General features: G+C 41.6%; 4 protein-coding genes and 1 long non-coding RNA gene across 6 annotated transcripts in view; 3 read left to right on the top strand and 2 right to left on the bottom strand.

The window, feature by feature from the left end:
- LOC139574371 (phospholipid-transporting ATPase ABCA1-like) overlaps positions 1-1,868 on the top strand; it is a 48,489-nt gene extending 46,621 nt beyond the window's left edge. Inside the window, exons 36-37 of the mRNA XM_071398886.1 lie at positions 88-331; positions 520-1,868. Of these exons, the coding sequence (XP_071254987.1) occupies positions 88-331; positions 520-675 (400 nt within the window). The 3' untranslated portion in view covers positions 676-1,868. The remainder of the gene's footprint in view (positions 1-87; positions 332-519) is intronic.
- Positions 1,869-1,954: 86 nt separating this feature from the next.
- nipsnap3a (nipsnap homolog 3A (C. elegans)) lies at positions 1,955-6,954 on the bottom strand. The gene is made up of 6 exons (XM_071398889.1): positions 6,677-6,954; positions 4,390-4,597; positions 3,966-4,127; positions 3,038-3,187; positions 2,830-2,916; positions 1,955-2,707 (listed from the first exon to the last, which is right to left on the bottom strand). The coding sequence occupies exons 1-6, from the start codon at positions 6,749-6,751 to the stop codon at positions 2,631-2,633; spliced, it is 759 nt and encodes a 252-aa protein (XP_071254990.1). The 5' UTR covers positions 6,752-6,954; the 3' UTR covers positions 1,955-2,630.
- Positions 6,955-7,043: 89 nt separating this feature from the next.
- LOC139574375 (probable pancreatic secretory proteinase inhibitor) lies at positions 7,044-9,941 on the top strand. 2 transcript variants are annotated; one of them, XM_071398890.1, is made up of 5 exons: positions 7,044-7,516; positions 8,643-8,859; positions 9,044-9,078; positions 9,246-9,358; positions 9,686-9,941. In XM_071398890.1, exons 2-5 carry the CDS (start codon positions 8,802-8,804, stop codon positions 9,729-9,731), a joined length of 252 nt encoding a protein of 83 aa, XP_071254991.1. In that variant the 5' UTR covers positions 7,044-7,516; positions 8,643-8,801; the 3' UTR covers positions 9,732-9,941. The 2 variants fall into 2 exon arrangements, with proteins under 2 accessions (XP_071254991.1, XP_071254992.1); XM_071398891.1 differs by lacking the exon at positions 7,044-7,516 and having other exon boundaries at positions 7,562-8,859; positions 9,047-9,078.
- Positions 9,942-10,243: 302 nt separating this feature from the next.
- Positions 10,244-12,609, top strand: LOC139574373 (exosome complex component RRP40-like). The gene is made up of 4 exons (XM_071398888.1): positions 10,244-10,522; positions 11,185-11,334; positions 11,856-12,007; positions 12,184-12,609. The coding sequence occupies exons 1-4, from the start codon at positions 10,307-10,309 to the stop codon at positions 12,389-12,391; spliced, it is 726 nt and encodes a 241-aa protein (XP_071254989.1). The 5' UTR covers positions 10,244-10,306; the 3' UTR covers positions 12,392-12,609.
- Positions 12,610-13,142: 533 nt separating this feature from the next.
- On the bottom strand, positions 13,143-18,922 carry LOC139574376 (uncharacterized). Its single transcript, XR_011674758.1, has 2 exons — positions 18,503-18,922; positions 13,143-18,120 (listed from the first exon to the last, which is right to left on the bottom strand). It is a non-coding gene; the product is annotated as an uncharacterized lncRNA (long non-coding RNA).
- Positions 18,923-19,941: the final 1,019 nt, after the last annotated feature.

Genomic DNA, 19,941 nt, shown 5'->3' with positions numbered 1-19,941 from the left:
TTATTTTCTTGTAAGCAAAATGTTTTATTAAATAATTTGTTCACCTTGTCCCCCCCCCATATTTTCTCCTTCCCTCTGTCTCTCCAGGTTCGGAGACGGGTACACCATCATCCTGCGTGTGGCGGGGGCGGACCCTGACCTGCCGCCGGTGATGAAGTTCATTGAGAGCGAGCTGCCGGGCAGCACCCTGAAGGAGAAGCACAGGAACATGCTGCAGTACCAGCTGCCCTCCTCGCTCACCTCCCTGGCACACATCTTCAGCATCCTGGCCAAGAACAAGGACCTGCTTCGGATTGAAGACTACTCTGTGTCGCAGACCACACTGGACCAGGTAAGACGCCATCCGTCACTGATTTAAGGCTTTGTGGTCAAGAGTTGTTTTCGTTGAGTTGTGATTACAGCACTATGCATGTTTGTCTTTCTGCATGTTCTTTTATTAGTAGACTGGACATAGCATCATGTACGCTAATGAGTGTTGGAATGTACTGTGATAATAGCTTACACTCTCTTCTCTACCAGGTGTTTGTGAACTTTGCCAAGGACCAGAGTGACGATTACCACTCAAAAGACAATTCAGTTAAGCGCAAAGAGGCGGTGGTGGACACTACCCCGCTCGGCTCGCGGCAGGCTGAAGATAAGCTAACCGAGGAGAGGCTAAAGGAGAGCTTGGTGTGAGCAAACAGACACCATCTTCCACCCAAAACTGGAACCCGCAAACAGTGTTGGACTGAGTTTATGTCCTTGTATTATTACAGTAGTATTTTAATGTTTTAATTCTTCAGCCAGGTGTTGCCCTCGGAAGGAAAGCTCAATGCAAGTCAATGCAAAGTTTCCCAATCGTGCTGAAGTGAGTTGAGGCCCAGAGAGCCCTTCACGATAGTCATTAAGGAGAAAGAGTATTAAACTTGGAATAACTGCCATAATTTTATTATGTGCTTCAGCAGACGTTATGCAGTGTATATTTTTAAGGAAACTGTGTTCATGTCTGTGTAATTCCAATTAACTGGTTTCTACCAATAGGAAAATAATTCAGGGTCTGTTTCTTTTGGTTTTGTTCTCCAAGACCAGAATTACATGATGAAGAATCCCAATCATTTCTGTGGCCAAGGGCTGTACTGTAGAATCTGAATTTGTTTTGAAAGATGTACCTTTTATTTATATATTAATGAATATATAAAACAAGGAATTGTTTAATTATGTTTGGCTAAGTACATTGTGGCATTACTGTAATTATGAATGTTCTTCCTTGTAGTTCAGTACCTATTGAAACACTCCAATTGCAGAGACTAAGTACACTTTTCAATGTACACTATGCAAATAACTACAAGTTAAAAAAATATATATAAAAAAAATATTTTATAGCTTTTTTACAGAAAACTAAAAGATTTGTTTGTGGGTTAAGACGCATTATCAACATTTGCAATGAATACCTCAACGCAACATACCACAGTGCCCTGCCAGACAAGCTGTTAAGGATACTTCAGTATTTTCACCACCTAACCACTAGGTGAAAAAAGAAACATTCCCTCCATGGGTTGATAATCAAGTGCCATTTTATTGTGAAATTCATTTTGTGGTCATTCGGGTAAAATGACTCAGTATTTTGAAACAAAGCTTGCCTGAAATGAGGGCAGTTCAACATTCCAAGCACTTTATTTGTGGTGTTAATTGGAATATTGTTTTTGCACTGGAATTTCCACAGACTGTATACAATTGTTTGTTTTGTTTTTGATCAAAAAGAAAATCCTACCAAGAAAATTATTTATTTAATAGCTGTTTATGTTTTTTATGTATTGAGAAAGGCTGTGGGAATGTCTGTTACTCGCCCTGTACAATACTTATTTACACAATAAAACCCAGCAAATCAGTCCTGGCAAGTGTTTTCCATTCTCTTAATCTTGTGTCAACATGGATATAAACTTAATCCTGTCCAAAACCACATTTTAGCAGAATGTTTCATTTTGAAATATGTCTTTATTGGTCATACATTTTCACATAGCCTTCTTATTGACAAAGGTTACGGAAAAGCGCATTCTAGTCCAGGCAAGTATTCATGTGGTATGTACACGATGAATAAGGCACAATTATCCATACCTATTAATATAGTATGAATGGCGCTTGTAAACGCCAGAGTAGTGGGTTCGATTCCCAGGACCACCCATATGCAAAACGTATGCACGCATGACTGAGTCGCACACATCTACTAAATGGAATATATTATAATATAAATCTAATCCATTACTAACATAATACTGTTTGATTCAGGACAGAGGCATTTCATAACAAGCAGTTCTTTACAACATATAAATGCATTTCACAAGAGCCATCTATTGTTAAAAGACTGAACAGTCCTCAGTAGAATGAAATAAACAGTGTTATAGCCAAGGTCCTAATTATACTTGGTCCTGAGTGACTTATATATTGATATCAGTATAACATTCATAATTACAAGTAATACATTGTTTGAGTGCTACTGTCATCACATTTAGATGATATGATCACCATTGGTTGATTGATTTAAGAAATCTCAGTAGCATTTTATAACCTCTACTTAGGTCTATAAACAGTGTAAGACGCATATTAGATCCAGTTGAGGTTTAGTCCCTTTAATCCTGGGTTTCAGTGTGAGATCACTTGAGGGGAGAGTAGGGGCAGGGGAACATGAGTTTGTTCGTCTGCGACTCCAGATAGGTCACACTCTCCCTCACTTTGGGGAGAGAGATCATGAGAGAGGTTTGGAAGAGTGCAGATAGAAACTAAAATGTGAATAGAGCTGTCAAAATTCCCTTTTCTTCTTGGATTAAAAGGGGAATAAATTAAAGGGCTTACCGGCTGCCACCACCCTGGCATCACCATGGGCTTTGTGGCGTACTGCTGCACGTTGGTCCGGACTCTCATACCACCACAGGGCATTGACTGGCAAACAAGGAGAAATCCCATTCTGCCTCACACTCTTGCATTCATATTATAATATCAGTGTTGTTACACGTGTTAGATCATCCCATCCTGATAATCATTGACCCGATTGTTACTGTACCTTTGTTGAGTCGTCCAAACTCGCTGTGAAAGACCCCTACCAGGTGGGCGTGCCCACAGGCAGCGTGGGTACTGACTGCAGCCTGGAAGGCCTCCCCCCACACTGCTGGGCCCCCTGGCCTCATCTGGAACGATGCCAACTCATATACCCCTGAAACACACACACCCTTAATAATATGCAACATATCCAACTATCATAATTTCTTAAACCAACCCCTAGCCTCTACAAACGCTTTAAATCTAGCTCAGTGGTTTGGCAGAACACTTTTATTCCAGAGCAGTTAACTGAGTGCATTCAACTGTCGAGGGTGATGCAACATAGCACTACAGATCGGTTTTGAAAGGAACTTTTTCTTAATTGGAACACAGTGGTTTTGTTTACCAAATCTGTATGAATGTAATGTGCTGTACATTTCAAAAACTCATTTTAAATGAGGCTAAAGTGCATCAGTGTGTAACTCCTCCCTGTGGGGAAAATCACTCATTTATATTTCAATCAGTAAGCAGACGCTCTTATCCAGAGCGACTTACAGTTGCAAATTAGGTTTAAGTGCCTTGCTCAATGGCACATTGACAGATTAGTCACCTAGTCAGCTTGGGGAATTCAAACCAGCAACCTTTCGGTTACTTGCCCAACATGCTAAGAAGCGAGGCTACCTGCCACCACCTCCTTTGGGTAAACAGGGCTGATTTCATTTCCTGCTAAAAACGCAAGGTGCTGTCCTGTACTTACGAGGAATATAACTACTCTAAAAAACAGTTCTGTTGTTTACAAAATGTGTGCTAGATTAGTGTTGTCCAAGGAAATAAACACAAAAGGTCAATGCATACGCACAAATAAGAAGGGAGAAGTTCTGTTTTTCTGTCTCGGGAGAACTAAACTCAAACAGTGTCAGACAAGAGGGTAATTATTTAACTCAGCTACTCACCACCTTCCTTGGGAGGCCTGTCCACCTTGCTCCAGGGCACCAAATACGTGACCTCGTTGTCCTGAGACATGAGCATGGGCATGGCCTTGGAGATGTACTCCTCAATCCATTTGGGGTCCTGAGCCAAGGATGCGCGCACACCTGCCCGCTGAGCATAGCTGTCTAGATAGCAACACAACAACAGGAGAGACAGTGAGATATACTGACGATACAATGGCTTATTTTACATTGTTCTCTGGGCTTGAGTTCATGCAGGTTCCCTTACAGTCAATTTAGGATTCAGAAATGCAAACATGAGTGCTTGCTTATTGTAGGTGAATATCCATTCCTTTATACAATTTGAATGTACAGTATTTCCTGAGTTAACTGAATTACACATAGAATTGGCCTCAAAGCCCTAGCTTGCTCTCTGCCTCCTCCTCACCATACTTCCAGATGTGGAAGACCTGGTTCAAGCCTCCGTACTCCACACTCCAGTATCCCAGGAGCTCGGAGTGAGCAGTACGCAGGTGGATCTTCTCATTGGTCAGCTTGAGGAAGGCAGCGTTCTTCTCTGGAAGGATTCTGTAGGTACGGAATTCATAGAAGGTCCCATGTTGCTGCTGGGGCCCAGTGGAAATACAGTCTAGAGGCTGACAGGAGAGAAGTACAGTCACTGCTGACACCCTGTGGTCAATGTGGCTTTTACATGAATTCCATGGTAAGCGAATTTTGCTGAGACAGATTTATAATGTATACCGAACAAAAACGATTGATTTCAAAGTTTAATAAACCATAGAACTGTTTGCACAGGAACTACTTTTAACAATTTCCACTGAACATTTTACAAAAACACATTTACAGGAAGAAATGTGCATATCCAACGTTTGGTAACAGAATAAAACTGAAGGAGATTTTACAGAAATTCTGTTAACAAACTTTGAATCTGCAGTTTTTTTAATGTACTGTGTAAACTGTTCAAGGTAGTCGTTGTGCATAGTATGGCTTGTTAAACTTTGAAATCAATGTTTGTTTATTTACATTTTAAAGAAATTGGGTGTCTCAGCATAATTCCATTACCATGGAATTAATTGCCCATTACTGACAGCATGAAATTCTAATACGATACTATATGTATTCTAATTAATCTCTTCATTTCATTTTTTTTGCTTGAGGGACCCAGCTGGATACTTTATTCAGTGTCATGACTTAAAATGTGGGTTTTAGTCAAACCTTTGGTGTTGTCTTTCCGCTATTTATCACGTTAAATTAATCTTAAACTAATTGCCTACTCCTATGAGCAAAACTATTCTGGTCCTGTTTCCCGATACCGATGGAATTTAGGTTAACCTTTTAACCTTTTTATTGATGCATCGTTCCTCCAACGGCCGGAGATACACGTTTCCCAAAACCAAAACACCACGCAAATACATCGTTGGAGCATGTGTCGATACTGATATGATCGAAAGAAAGGGGGCGCTGTTCTCGGGTCAGCTTTCTGAATGCAAATATAACTTTTACATTTGAATTATTTCACAATACTGACGACGGATCAGCTTCTAGATAAATATTATCGTTTACGGCTACAAATATTGACGTGTCTTATTGCTTACCCAATAAAATGCACTAAATCACTGATTTGACACGTCATTGCGCAGTTAGGCTACACATAAAATATATTGAGACAAATTACAGACAGTAAGTAGCCTGTAGCAAAATATAACTAAATTGATTGAACATGGAATGTATTTCAATATGATTGAAATAGGCCTACGGTTTATATTTTAATGAAGTCATCTGGGTTTTCATTTGAAGCATATTTTTATACTTGCTTGTTTTTATCAATTGCAAAGTCATTGGTAACTTTGTATTTGTAGTCAACTTTGTTCTGAAGTTATCTGCGGTCACAGATTGATAAACCCAATATTTAGCGGAGATATTCTGTGTAGCCTATAGGCCTAAAGTGACGCGATAGGGCAAAAAAGCATATACGAAGCACTTAGCTGTTCTACGAGTGGTCGGAGGCAAAAAAATTAGACTACGAGCGTTTTCAAGTGCAACGTTAATATCGATGGTTTTGGGAAACAGCTCGGAGATTGAACGATGAACATAGCCTTAAGATGCTTTTGGAAAACCGGGCCTTAGCGTTTTGGAATCAGTTTGCTACCCAACCTTTCATTCAGTTTGGTCCAAAGGTCTGTTGTACAGTGGAGTTTGACTTCTCCCTAGCAAGCCAGTCTAAAATGTCTGCATTGTGCATTAATTATATTGCATAACGTTACTCGTACTCTTGCGTCGAAAATCTAAGACAATGTTACCAAAGTTAGATATGGTAAATAAAAAAACAAGTCACACACACTGTATCCTATAGGTCCATGGTAAATAAAACATGTAAAATGCATGACATTTTCTCATTGAATGACTTAATGAAGTTAAGGCAATTATTTGTCAAACGACGTGAAATGAATAATAGTGCCATCTGCCGACCGGTTGGGCTACATACACCGAGGGCAAATCTCTCCTAATTTCCAAGATTTCGCAATACCACGCAGATATTGCAAAAAGCGTTTGCATAAATGAAAACTGAAACTCACATTGATTTTTGTCAAACCTGATGACTGTTATTAAGCTACAAACGTGAACTTTTAAAATAACGTGAACAATCAATTTGCATTGGAATTTGCCCTCATCGCACTGTCAAAATAGTCCAAATTATAATAGTCCAAACTTACCACGTCACCATTTTTCAAACAAATATTTTCTATAAGCCTTGACGATCTGCGAAAATAATTTCTTACTGTAAACATTTCGCTTGAAAGTTTTTATAATAAAACTAGTGTTACAAAAAGTAACCAAGAGCACCTTGCGAGTTCAGTCAGAGAGGATGGCGGAGCGAGACGTTTCACTCTCGTCCAAATCTGTACAAAATAATGAATTTATATGGGTTTATTTTGGACCTAAACTCCATCGCCTGCCTTTGTTGGGCGGAGACATGAGCATATCGTCATTATATACAAATCTCTGGTTCAGTAAACTGTTTTTGAGTTGTCCGAAGAGGCGAAGCGAGAGGATTTACTCCGCCCAAAAATGATTTATTCTATCCTTTTTTGTATGGAAGTCTATGAGAGTGTCGAATTTAAGTGAGGCTAATTTGATCGAATAGAAGTTTCGTAGTGTTTAGTCTGTTACACATATGTTAATGTACTGATATAAGTGGATGCACTTGGCTTTCCGAAAAACAACTCAGCTATGCCTGTCGTTCACAGGCGTATCTGCCCTCTCATTGGCTAGAATGGTCCCACCCGATCTCAATTGCCTACACCCAATTGTGGACATGTATTTCCATTGTTAGAGCGGTCACTCGGCTGTCTTGTCAATATAATAGATCATCTTTGGCGTTGTGCAGTTGTAGACTACGGAAACCGAGAGAAGCTCAAATTTAGAGATCCATGAGAAAAAAATTACTCATTTGAGCTACCTTTCCGATATAAAAGATGGTCTAAGGGAGAAGATAAAATGTCATTTGGTAACAAATAGTAAGAATGAAATATGGCATGTATATCCACACTTGGGTGAGTTAAAATATTATGAATAATAATAAAGTAAAATAAGAAAAGTATAATTTACTATTCCGAATATTTAATCCAACCAGGATAAGACCACCCCCCCTAGAGTCTGATTCATCTCAAACTTTCGTCCTCCCTGTCACTAATTTTAGGATATAGGGAAAGGGGAATACCTAGTCAATTGTACAACGGAATGCATTCAACTGAAATGTGTCTTCCGCATTTAACCCAGCCCCTCTGAATCAGAGAGGTGCGGGGGGCTGCCCTAATCGAAAACCACGTCTTCTGCTTCCGGGGAACAGTGGGTTAACTGCTTTGCTCAGGGGCAGAACGACAGATTTGTACCTTGTCAGCTCGGGGATTCGATCCCGAACCTTTCGGTTACTGGCCCAACGTTACCTGACCGTATTGTATTAAGCCTTCTGTGACAAAATTGTTATATAAATCATATTTGATTGAATGTACATAGAAGTCATGTGTTCCTTCAAAATGAAAAATAATTATGCGAATGAGAGCCTCATTAGCACAAAAAAAGGGTTTGTCGACGTTGCAGCCGACTGACTGAGCTACAAATCACCATGCATCATAAATAACTACTCATTATTATTTGTAGATCAGTCAGTCAGTCACCATTTACCCATAATGCATCATGGATTTGATGCTCTCGACCACGGCCAATATAAGTAGGCCAAATATAGGCCTAATAAAACCAAATTAGCCTGCCATAGAGGTGAAAACAAGACCAGGTCATATTGTTGTGGGGACCAAAATATTACAAAATCGGTACAAATTCAGTGAACATAATGTACGGTCTTTAATTCAGTGCTTTAAAAAAAACGTATTACATAGTAAGGTTTGATAGTTGCTCTTGGTCAACATGTATGCATTTCATCATCAACAACACCAGTGTCACACCCCCGTTTTTATAGGGCGCTCAGCAATATTTAGGCAGTAGGAATGTTCATCCCTTAATAAAGGCCTGGACAATAGGGGGGCTCTGTCGTAACTGTTGCTGGCGGGCTGGTCAGGTGCAATGCCGTCAAAACATCAGCTTTACCCAACACAGGGTCACATTATTTCACAGACAAACAGACGCGACCTCCACTATATGACAACGCCTCTCCATCCACAGGGACTAAACCAACAGCAGACCTTAAGCAAGGCACATCGCAGATAATACAGAAGCAAAGGAGACATAGAGATTATATTGTACTTTTGGAGCTGCATTCAGTAATTGGACCTATACCAACTATTGTTATCAGTTGAATTGGATCTCTTTTGGTCAGACTACATGAACATGATTGGGAAAACTCTTTTGCTAGTCTGTCTGGCTGTCTTCTTTTCTGCAGGTAAATACATTAATGACTATTCTGTACATAATTCATGTTTCATTTCCATTTAGGAACTGTAGTTTGTCAAAACATGACAAAGATTGTACTGTCGATTGTACTGTTCATTAGCAGTTATGATAATAAATGATAGGTAGTAAAGAATAATAGGTTAAATTCTACTTGTGGTAATATGTCGCATTAGCAGACGCAGCGGACCAATCCAGACTCTACAGGAGGGTGAGACTTCCATTCAAATATTATCATTACAGTTCCCTATACTAATGTGGCAACTACAAATTAATTCATGAGAATGTCCATGCATGACTATAGACAACCAGGGTTGGTTTAGTCTTCCAGGTGGTAAGATGATATCATCTTGAAATGTTATTTTATTCTTTTACTAGCCATCTTGTGGGGATATGAGCCAATCCCAGGCATGCCCGCTCAACTACTCCCCAGTGTGCGGTAATGATGGAAACACTTATCCCAACGAGTGTTCTCTGTGTGTTCACCGGCTGTGAGTCTACCATATATCAGTTTAATTATACTGAAATGTTTCCTCTCTAATTGTTTGGGTGTGCTGCTTATCTCTGTAGCACCCCCAGCGTCATCCGCACACAGTTGTACATTTTGTTATAGCCAGTAAGCACAGGGTGGTGCTACAGTAGCCTGGTTGCAGGATCTGTACAAAGAGATCTGGCGACTAGGCAAGTGATTTTCTACCCCACCTATGAAAAAAGATCTATAGGAAACATAGAATTAGTCCACTGGAAAGCTTTATAAGAGATGTTTTGCTTGCTTAAAAAAAATCTTACTGGCTGTTGCTCTCTTTGTCTCTCTTAAGGGAAACCAATGCAGACATCTTGATAGTGAAAGACGGAAGTTGCTGAAGAGTAGCCTACTCAAGTAAAGATGATTCCGCTGTGAATGTGATACTATTATCACATTTATCTTTGATTCTTTCTGTGATTGTAGAAGTCGTTTTTTATGGAACACTCATGCACAGTACACACACACACACACACAATCATTTATAATCATATTTATTTGTATTAAATCTTAACACTATCTTTGTAAAGAATAAATCGATTTCAGTCCCAGCTCCTGTGGAATATTTTATCATTAAAGGTCCAGATGCTCCTTATTGTGTCCACATGGTTTGTTTATTTGTTTGTGTTATATTGTCCTATTTTATGTAATTATTCACGTAGTCACCCAATTTGTAAGTCGCCCTGGATAAGAGCGTCTGCTAAATGACTTAAATGTAAATGTAATGTATGTTGATTGGAATACAATACACAAGATATTACACCTACAGTACATTTAAGTCACATTCTTGGTAGTAGTAACTTGTAGTAACCACATGGGTGCGCTACAACAAATATCCTTCCGTTTTTGCTTTTTCTTCCTCGATTTCCTGTGTCACATTTATAGTTTCCCCTATCAGAAGTGCACATTTACAGACATGCTGAGTTGTTTCAAAGATAAAGTTGGTGATGTTTTATTACCAGGAGACGTATTTTCTTTTCAAATGCCTGAAAGTATCACCGACAGCAAACCCGAGAAAGTTGTTTGTGGACCAGGGCTTCGGCGAAACGGAGATGAAGTTCTCGTTTGCAAAAGCGGAATCCTCCGACATAAACAACCGAATCTGTACTGGATAGACTCTCAGCAAAGGAGGGTATGTATCTATGGAATAACTGATAAATAGCTACCTGTCCTAGATAGCTAGTTATATCATTCAGGGTCAGATTCATTATATGCGTTTGAAGAAGAAACGCACGATGCGTTGGTAACCACGTGTTTTACAAAGAAAGGCGCATGCCTATGGTATCTGTAGAGTTTGGCTACTATATTTAGTCAGCTAACGTTAACATCTTTGTCACAGTAAACAGGCAATTCACAACCCCAATACAAATATGGTCTTGGTAGGAATGAGGTAAAGGTTGGTGAAATTGATGGCATGCATGAACATTTTGCACTCTAGTAACGTAAACTCACTCACTTTTGTACATCGCCTTGGTCCGTACAATTGACCTTATTTTAGCGCCCCAAAAACGTAATACTTCCAGATCAACTGTAATGTCAATACCATTGTAAAGCACAATTTCTCCCCTTTCCAACATAATCAATTACATGACCCCCACGCGGCCCGTTTCTGCATAATTCAACAAGGCAATGAGCTCCGTCGGGTCTTTAAAAAAATGGCGGGTGGGGAAGCGAAACTAATGCGTGATAGTGAGGAGGAGAGAGATGTCTGTCAGGGGGGAGATTTTCGGCACAACACTGGCGGTGTCCTTTTCAAGTAAGTTATGGACTCACTGCTTATTTCCTCTCGCCCAGTATGTTCCAGGGAAGGGGGAGAGTGTGATTGGCATCATAGCTGCCAAGTCAGGTGACATCTTCAAGGTGGATGTAGGGGGGAGTGAGCAGGCGTCACTCTCCTACCTCACCTTCGAGGGGGCTACCAAGAGGAATAGACCTAACGTGCAGGTCAGTATTGTCACAAACACTTCTTTATTCTTCCAGGTGGAAGGTTCACTATTTTACAACTTGACGTTAGATGGTTCTTCACCCTAAAAAGTAGTCTATGGCCCAAGAGAAAAGGTAATCCAGGGCTTTTCTTTAAACAGCCACTACAAACTTCAGCTAACAATCAATTGCAGGCATGTGAGCATGTTAAAAAAAGTCAAATTCACCTGAAATCAATTCAAATCAACTCCATATTTGGTTTGATGTTACTTAATGGTGATTTGGCAAGAAATAAAACATGCTCACATACCCCCTTCACTTCCATTGATGGTTAGCTTGTGGTGGCTGAAGTTTGTAGTGTCGGTTTTTAAAGAACTGAAACATGGATTACAGTTTCTCCTGGCCCATAGACTACTTTCAGGGCGAGGAACCATCTAACATCAAGTTGTAAAATAATGAACTACTCCTTTAAACGTCGTCTTTCAATTTAAAGTTTGATGGCACTAGTCTTTCTCAATTTTGTTTCTGTGGTGCCATTGCAGGTAGGGGACCTGGTGTACTCTCAGTTCATCATTGCCAACAAAGACATGGAGCCGGAGCTGGTGTGTATAGACAGCTGTGGACGAGCCAACGGGATGGGGGTGTTTGGAGCAGGCGGGCTTCTCTTCAAGGTGTCCCTGGGACTTGTACGCAGGTATGTCACAATAATAAAACCAGTCTATGGCCATTTAGCAAGTGTTATTCAAAACAGCCTCACAGTTAACATTCAGCATATGATCTACATTTTACAAATCTATCTAAACATCCTGTAATGTTGCACCACTCAACACGACCCTGGTTCTGAATAGTAATTGTCCTCTCTCTATCCAGGCTGCTGGCACCCCAGAGTGAGATAGCCAAGGACCTGGAGAAGATGTTCCCCTTTGAGATTGTGGTGGGGATGAACGGGCGGGTGTGGGTCAAGTCCAAGACCATCCAGCAGACCCTCATTGTGGCCAACCTGCTGGAGAGTTGTGAGAACATGACAGCGCAGCAGCGACAGACGCTCTTCAGAAGGGTGGCCGATGGATCCATCTAGGCTAGGGGACCACTCTGCTCCGGAGAAGGATGTTCGAGAACTGTCTGAATTAGTGGGGTTCGTCTCAATCATTTGAAGGCAAGGAGGCATTGGTGTGGTTGTCTCCTCTCCTCTGTGACTACTGAGCTAAAAGGACCTGAGTGATGAATGCAGTGTAGATGAAACTTATCAAGTCAAAGGGGATTTTGACCCCAGTGTTTGCACTGTGTGAAGAATCAGATATTTTTTTTTTTTTTTATATATATACATATTTTGTTCAACTACATTTTGAGAAATAAATAATGAATCTGGGTTAATAAAAAAAAAAAAAAAAGTGCTCCTGTTCAAACCAGTCCACAAGGGGTCACCACTTTCAGTTACCTTTGCTAGCTGTCATCTTCTGGCAAGAAGTCAGACTCGGTTGATGACTGTATGTAGGAAAACACCTCCCGTACTGTGAGGGAGGGGTAACAAACAGATCAGTTAACATTGAGCAGGACCTATTCAAGGTAGAGTGATGAATTCCCTCACACACCCAGCCTCATTTCACTATCTTTTTCCAACTAAGATTGTGTACATACATTACACAAGTGAAGGATATGAGGGGGTGAAATCCTAGTGTGGTATTGTTTGCCAGTAGTGTTATTACTGTCCAACTGGTATACTCAAAGGAGGCCACGGTATAGTTTTATTTGAGGAAGTCAAATATTAATATTAAACTGACAAACCAAATGCTGCCCACATACTTGGTGATATCAGGAGTTCTTGAGGGTGTACTTCAGATCACACTTTAATATGCAGTGACTCAGTTAATCAAGACAGCAGGAAGTGATAAAGACATGATTTAGTGCATATGCAAACAGACATGGTTTTGTAAAGGAAAGCATAGATTGTGGAGATATGGGCCTACAAGGATCAAAGTTACTTTTGTCAATGATCCTGGAGGTACCATCCAAAGAAGTCCACTCGCTCTCCAGGACATCCAGCCTCTCCCTATTCCCTCCAGTTCTCCCACACAGTCCTATACAGAGACTTTCAAACTAAATCATGGGTTTTGGCATGATAACTGGAACCACTGATATAGTAGCACGTATTGGCCATGCCAACTGTAGAAGCATAAACAATTATTACTACACAGAACTTTGTTTATATTTCATGCATTGATTCAATTATCAAAAAAATTGCTTAACTGCTTGTTGAGAGAGAAAGCCTAAGCCTCTGGGAGAGTCAGAGCCAGAGCCAAACCAGGAGGGTTGGGTTGGCAGCCCTAGCTTAAGCAAAGCAGCTCTTTCCAGCCACTCCCTGGTCCTTGGGGGGAGACAGGTCGTGTGGATGTCTCTTTACAGACCCTTCTCAGCTCCTGCAGCTCTATGACCAGCGCTATCATCTGCAGAAAGGAACAAGTTCATCTACTCCTTGGTTAGCCACTTGCTCAATGAAAATTGTGTCTTCCTACATCAAAGTGCAGTTACCAGTAATAAGTAACTACACTAACTAACACTAACAAATCAAGTTATTACATGATATCAAATAAAATGTAGACCTTACAGTGAAATGCTTACTTACAAGCCCTTAACCAACAATGCAGTTTTAAGAAAATACCTGAAGAATAATAATTAAAGCACAGCAGTAAATAACGATAGCAATGCAAATAGTCTGGGTAGCCATTTGATTAGCTGTTCAGGAGTCTTATGGCTTGAGGGTAGAAACGGTTTAGAAGCCTCTTGGACTTGGTGCTCCAGTACCGCTTGCCGTGCGGTAGCAGAAAGAACAGTCTATGACTAGGGTGGCTGGAGTCTGACCGCCTGGTATAGAGGTCTGGATATAGATATATGGGCAACTTGGTGTGAGGTGATACTAAGAATTGGATTACGATGATGCCATGAACTGACTGGACTGGCTACCATTGGCTCGTGCTGCCATGAATTCCAGCGATTGACCAATACCAGCCCCTTCTCTCTGTCCTGAGATGAGACACAGACGAGGAAGGAAGGTATAAAGTTAAGCTTCATGACAAATACTGGTCCCAAGGGCAACAAGTCTGCCATCTGTGGCTAAAATCTTAGAGAAAAAAAATGTTCCAAAAGGGTTCTTTGGCTGTCCCCATAGGGGAACCCTTTTTGGTTCCAGGTAGAACTCTTTTGGGTTCCATGTAGAACTGTCTGTGGCAAGGGTTCCACCTGGAAGTAAAAAGGGTTCATCAAAGGGGTCTCCTATGTGGATATCCAAAGAACCCTTTTAGGTTGTAGATAGCATCTTTTTTTCTAAGAGTGTGCCTCACCGCCAGGACGTTCTCCGCCGGCGAAACCGAAGTACATCATTATGTAGTAGATGGAATGGAACGCATGGAAGACATTTATGTGAAACAGGGAGGTGTATCTATTCAATCTCCACATAACTATTTGTTATCATTCTTACCTGCTGGTGTAACTCTTGGGTTATCAAAATGAAGATTTGCGCTAGGGCTCCTGCAGGTTCTGTACATGGAATAATTGGGTTGCATTAACATTGTATGAATAGTAGTTATTTTGGATTACAGTCAACGTCTGGTAAATGCAACTTTATTGCACTAAAACAGATTGCACTTACAGTATCTGAAGTGCACTTACAGTATCTGAAGTGTACTTATCAGGAGTCGATTGTGGAGCAATGTTAACATGAAACATACCTAGTTTGACGTTGTGATGACTTGCCAAAGTCTGCAGTTTGTATCTCCGTTGAAATTAGCAGACATGGGGCCGTTAAAAAGCAACAGGGACAAGTATACACTGAGAACACAGAGAAATCTTGGACTGTGATGACGTCAACGGAAAATCTCATGACAGGGTCCTCATCCCATTTCCTCATAATGAGAGAGAGCAAGAGAATGTAACAGAAAAAGATGGAAGAATAAAGAGAGAGTGTGAGTAAGTGAGTAGGAAGTTTCCAGCTTCCTCAATCAAGAAGGATTGTCTGTGCGGTCTGTGCCAGTGTGGAGTCATGCAACGTTGCATCAGCCAGACAGCCATAAGTACATGGTTTTGGGCACATACCTCTCAGTTGCAACAAATAAAATTAGTGCAAGCACAGCTGAACTGTAGGGGGAAATTAGTCCAGTATGCTCCAAGAATAAGTGCCAGGATTGGTCAGTATGAATGTAATAACATTATGTAACACCTATTCCTGAGTAAGCAGTGTACTTGGAAGTGAAAAGAACAGAGGAAAATATGAAGTAGCTCAGTTGGTAGAGCATGGTGCATGCAACATAAGGATAGTGGGTTTGATTCCCAGGACCACCCAGACCTAAAATGTATACACGCATGACTAAGTCATTTTGGATAAAAGCAACTGCTAACTGGCATATATTATTATGATAATAAAGTGAAAATACAAAATAACCGTCTTGACATCTTTTTCTTTGAAAAATACTGCTATCTAAGAGTGCTTTCTTTACATCCTGAACGTAGTTCTGTCTTAACCCTTCTCTCTGATTAGTCCTTCATAATGACATCATTATCACCCAGCTCTGACTGGTCCTTTCATAATGACATTGTCATAACCCTGTTATCTGATTGGTCCTTTCATAATGACAGTGTCATATCGGTGAGAGAAAGTGTCTAGCCCTGCGGTATTCCAACCATGTCTTCCCAGTCTGCATATCCCATGAATCCATGTTTATGTGTCCTCGGTGACCAGGGCAGTAAAAGGCAGTGCACCGTGGACCACAAGCTCAGGGCCAAAGAAAATAGTCTCGGAGAGGGATTAGTATTAGCTTAAGCCAGAAATCAAAACTCCTCACCAGCCTCAACAATAAATAAGAACATGTCAGAGTCCTCAGACTAAGACAATGGCACTGTGTCAACCAGTGTAATGGGGTGTTACATGAATAAATGGACATTGGTCATGGGCTTTGTGGCTGTAACAAGCTTGCTGTTACATAAGGTTGTTACAATGTATACATAGCCAGATTTGAGCACAGCTGTTAAAGAATGGACTCTCCAGATTCCCCTCTTTCCCCTCACAGACCAGAGGCAGAGACTGTCTAGAATTATCTTTGATCAGCAGTATTCTAAGCCAGTGAATCCTCAGAAATCCACATAACTCATAAGTATGTTTATAGCTTGTCTATTCAGCATGTGTTGGCATGATACTGGATGGTGAAGCATGTAGCACAGTAAACTGCAAAAAGTAGCATCTTAGCTTAAAAATGGTTCTCAGGTTGCATGAACTTTACTAAAGTGATATTTTAACATGAAGTATAATAAATACCATGGCTTAATAATATCCCAGGTAAAAAATCTTTTTAAAAGTTTGTTATATAACATTTTTATATATGAAATGAAAGTTTGGGAACTGCTGAAGTGGGGTTTGGAGGAGAGGTATGTTTGAAAGGAAACATCACTCTGCCACATGTTAGACTGCTTCAACGTGACATGGTGCTGTAGGAAAGGACTCCCAAAGAGGCAGTTACCTGGTTCTCTTCCTTTATTTGTTTGTGTGCCAGGCTTAGAGTGGGTCACCTCATGGATCTTAAGTCCTCACTGAATTTTGACTGCAGATGAATAACAGACACATTATTCCCTTCCGCTCTCTCTTCCTCATCTTGTTCCTCCATTTCATACACGGCACTCTCCTCTCTCACCCTCTCCTCCTTTCCAGAGATTTCCACATTCGTTTCCCAAGTGCTCCTAAGAGACAAAAAGATGTGGACTGACAAAACCATGCTTCTGGCTCGTCCTTTATAAGTCTGACCATTTCAAAATTGGACTGACAAACCACTGTTTTTTGTTCCTCCGTTAGAAGTCTGTTTCTTCGTGTTCTGGAGCTATCAGCACTCTGACGATGCAAAGAGTGAAAACAATGAGAAAAGAAAATTCTCCATTACCTCAAGATAAAGGTAGAGATAATGATTCCATCCCAAATCCACCCATACTCTCTTTGCACGTATGAAGACCATAAGGTTTGGATAGGCGTAAGGCAGCAATACGGAGAACATTCTACCCAGCCTATCAGAGAGCAAAGTAGAACCATATTGATTTTATCCATCTGATTCTTTCAGCTCTCAAAGTGCACCAATATTAGAGGCTGGGGGTTCCTTACCCAAGGGCTGAGGGGTGTCCTTGTTGAAGCAGCTCCTCCCGCTCAGTCTCCGGTGCCGCTAGGAGAACCCTGAGCAGGCGTCTGTCACTCTCCATCAGGGAGGTCACTCCTCTGCAGACCCCAGCCTCTGTCTGAGAGACCACCTCCCTTTACAGGGACTCATTCATCTGCAGATCATCAGCCAATAAAGCGGTGTTACATAAAATAGTAAATGTCTTTACTGTGGCATTATTATAGAAACAACTGTTGTGTGACTACTCACAACTGGTGTGATGATTGGTAAAACCTGACTTCTACTGGTTCACCACCACTTTCAGTTTTCTGTTAGCCTTAACAGGTGAGGCCTGGGTTAGATACTACTGAGACGTCTGGCAAGATAACATGCTTCTGTACAAATACGAAGTGTAGAAGGGACCACCTGCATCCATTTTGGGTGTGAATCCCTGTACCAGTTTAGTTGGTTTGGTCTCCCATGGCTCCACCTGCTTGCTACCATGTTGCTCTGCCTGTGTGGCCAGCCTCTCTCTGTGGGTCTCCTGGAGGCTGAAGCGTTCCTAATACAGCTGGGAGTGGAGGGCTTCCATACAGGCCTCTGAGGCATCCTTTCCCTGCTCCACCAGCCCCTGCTAGGCCCTAGACTCCTCCAGCAGATGCTCAAGGTTGTCTCGCTCCTGAAAACACCAACAGTTTCTTGGGTTAGGGCCCAAACACAGCAGTGTCAGCCATCCAGAATTCTTTTCTCATGGTGTTTACATGATCGGTGTCAGGGGTGTCAGAGGTGTCAGTTTTGTAATGTTATTAGTGAACAAAAGGATGAGATACAGAGTGATTTACTTTCAAATGTTGACCTTTGTACACTGCTTGAGAAATAAGCTAGGTCGTAATATTATGGTCCTCCCTCTAACACTGTAGAGGAACGGTACCGACTCAATTCTCCTGATTGACAGACAGAGGTCAAAATGAAAGATATTTCAGTGGACATATGACTTTCATAGTGGGCAGCGTTCATTCTGTCAATGGGAGGCTAGTTTCCTATGCTTATGAAGGGCTTACAGGAGTCAAGCTGGAATGGTCCATTCCTGTGGAGACACTTTCCCCCAGAACAGAAAACCTGGTCCAGTTGGGCGCTAATGATCTCCAAGTCCAACTCTAACCTGCCCACTCTGAGGACATGAGACAGAAAAGTCCTGAGCAACATACAAAAAGAGAGCCCCCCCCAAAATGTTTTTATTATTATTTAACTAGCCAAGTCAGTTAAGAAGAAATGTCTTATTTACAATGACGGCCTACCCCGGCCAAACCCTAACCCGGATGACGCTGGGCCAATTGTGCGCCGCCCTATGCAACTCCCGGCCGGTTGTGATACAGCCTGGAATCGAACCAGGGTCTGTAATGACACCTCTAGCACAGATGCAGTGCCTTAGCCGGCTGCGCCACTCGGGAGCCTAATTATCCACTGCACTGATCAACAAGCACCATAGTTATTCATTACCTTCTGTAAAGGTCACCACATGGTGGGATGTAGACATTCCCTGATAACAGTCTGGGATGGAGTTTTACTGGTCGTTTGATCTGCCGAAGATTCAAAACAAGTATCTGTGGGGGAGGCAATTAACACATATGGGTCTAACTATGGCACAAGTTAGCAGTTACCCTATGAGAAAGGAAATCCACTCAGCTAGGTATTTATTTAGATGTGTCATTAGCCTAAATTCCCTTCCTTTAGAATCCCTGATACAAAATGGAACAAAAACATACTGGAATGTGGCAAGTGTCATAGTGAGCTGGAAACCTACCCAGTCCATTCATAGATCAGTGGTCATGAAGGACACAGCCTATACTACAGAACAGGTGGCAGCAGCAGCAATGTCTATTACCTGGGTTAGTGCATGTCGGCTCCCTTCGCCCATTCTCTGGAGCAGTCTGAGCCTGTTTCTGTAGGGCACTTTAGACCCGAGCCAGACTGACTTCCAGATCTCTCCTACGCTGCTCTGAGTCCAGGAGGCCCTGAAGGTCAACCGTCCCAGGTTGGGTGAGTTGAAGTCAGCCAGGTGGCGTATCGTCCACGGGGTTGTATAGTGGAAAAGACTTCGGCCTCCGCTGCCAACCTGTGTCAAAACCCCTGCCCTCCATATCACTGCAGTGTTCACGACACCACCTACGGGTAACAGCTTCAAGCTGGTTGTCTCAACTCAAAACTGCATGAGTGAGACTGATGCAATGACGAAGTAGTAGTTACCTCTCACCTGGACATGTTTTTTTTCTCTTCACTAAATAAAATGTAGAAATCGGTTGGCTTGTCTTTAGTTTAAAAGGTACAGAGGGCTACTCTGCCTGCCCCTACACCTTTGTCCCATCAAGTATCCCATTGCTCTGTGCAGAGGACACTACTGGCCAGTTCCAACACTGAACATTAACCAAGAGGGCACTTGGGTCAGCCAGCTAAACTCTAAGGCTTGGATAAAAATAATGGTGTGAGGGGACTTTTGGGG

This window comes from Salvelinus alpinus, chromosome 4 (assembly GCF_045679555.1).
Source record: "Salvelinus alpinus chromosome 4, SLU_Salpinus.1, whole genome shotgun sequence".
NCBI lineage: Eukaryota > Metazoa > Chordata > Actinopteri > Salmoniformes > Salmonidae > Salvelinus > Salvelinus alpinus.
This window is presented reverse-complemented; position numbering and strand designations above follow the sequence as displayed.

Excerpts from the sequence above, each read along its gene's own strand:
- nipsnap3a (XM_071398889.1), bottom strand. The coding sequence starts at position 6,751 with ATGTTTACAGTAAGAAATTATTTTCGCAGATCGTCAAGGCTTATAGAA. Across the intron at positions 4,128-4,389 it reads CTTCCACATCTGGAAGTATG|ACAGCTATGCTCAGCGGGCA; the intron begins GTGAGGAGGAGG and ends GTTGCTATCTAG. Across the intron at positions 2,708-2,829 it reads TGCCAGGGTGGTGGCAGCCG|TGAGGGAGAGTGTGACCTAT; the intron begins GTAAGCCCTTTA and ends CTCTCCCCAAAG.
- LOC139574375 (XM_071398890.1), top strand. The coding sequence starts at position 8,802 with ATGAACATGATTGGGAAAACTCTTTTGCTAGTCTGTCTGGCTGTCTTC. Across the intron at positions 8,860-9,043 it reads GGCTGTCTTCTTTTCTGCAG|CAGACGCAGCGGACCAATCC; the intron begins GTAAATACATTA and ends ATGTCGCATTAG. Across the intron at positions 9,079-9,245 it reads AATCCAGACTCTACAGGAGG|CCATCTTGTGGGGATATGAG; the intron begins GTGAGACTTCCA and ends TTCTTTTACTAG.
- LOC139574373 (XM_071398888.1), top strand. The coding sequence starts at position 10,307 with ATGCTGAGTTGTTTCAAAGATAAAGTTGGTGATGTTTTATTACCAGGA. Across the intron at positions 10,523-11,184 it reads TAGACTCTCAGCAAAGGAGG|TATGTTCCAGGGAAGGGGGA; the intron begins GTATGTATCTAT and ends CCTCTCGCCCAG. Across the intron at positions 11,335-11,855 it reads GGAATAGACCTAACGTGCAG|GTAGGGGACCTGGTGTACTC; the intron begins GTCAGTATTGTC and ends GTGCCATTGCAG.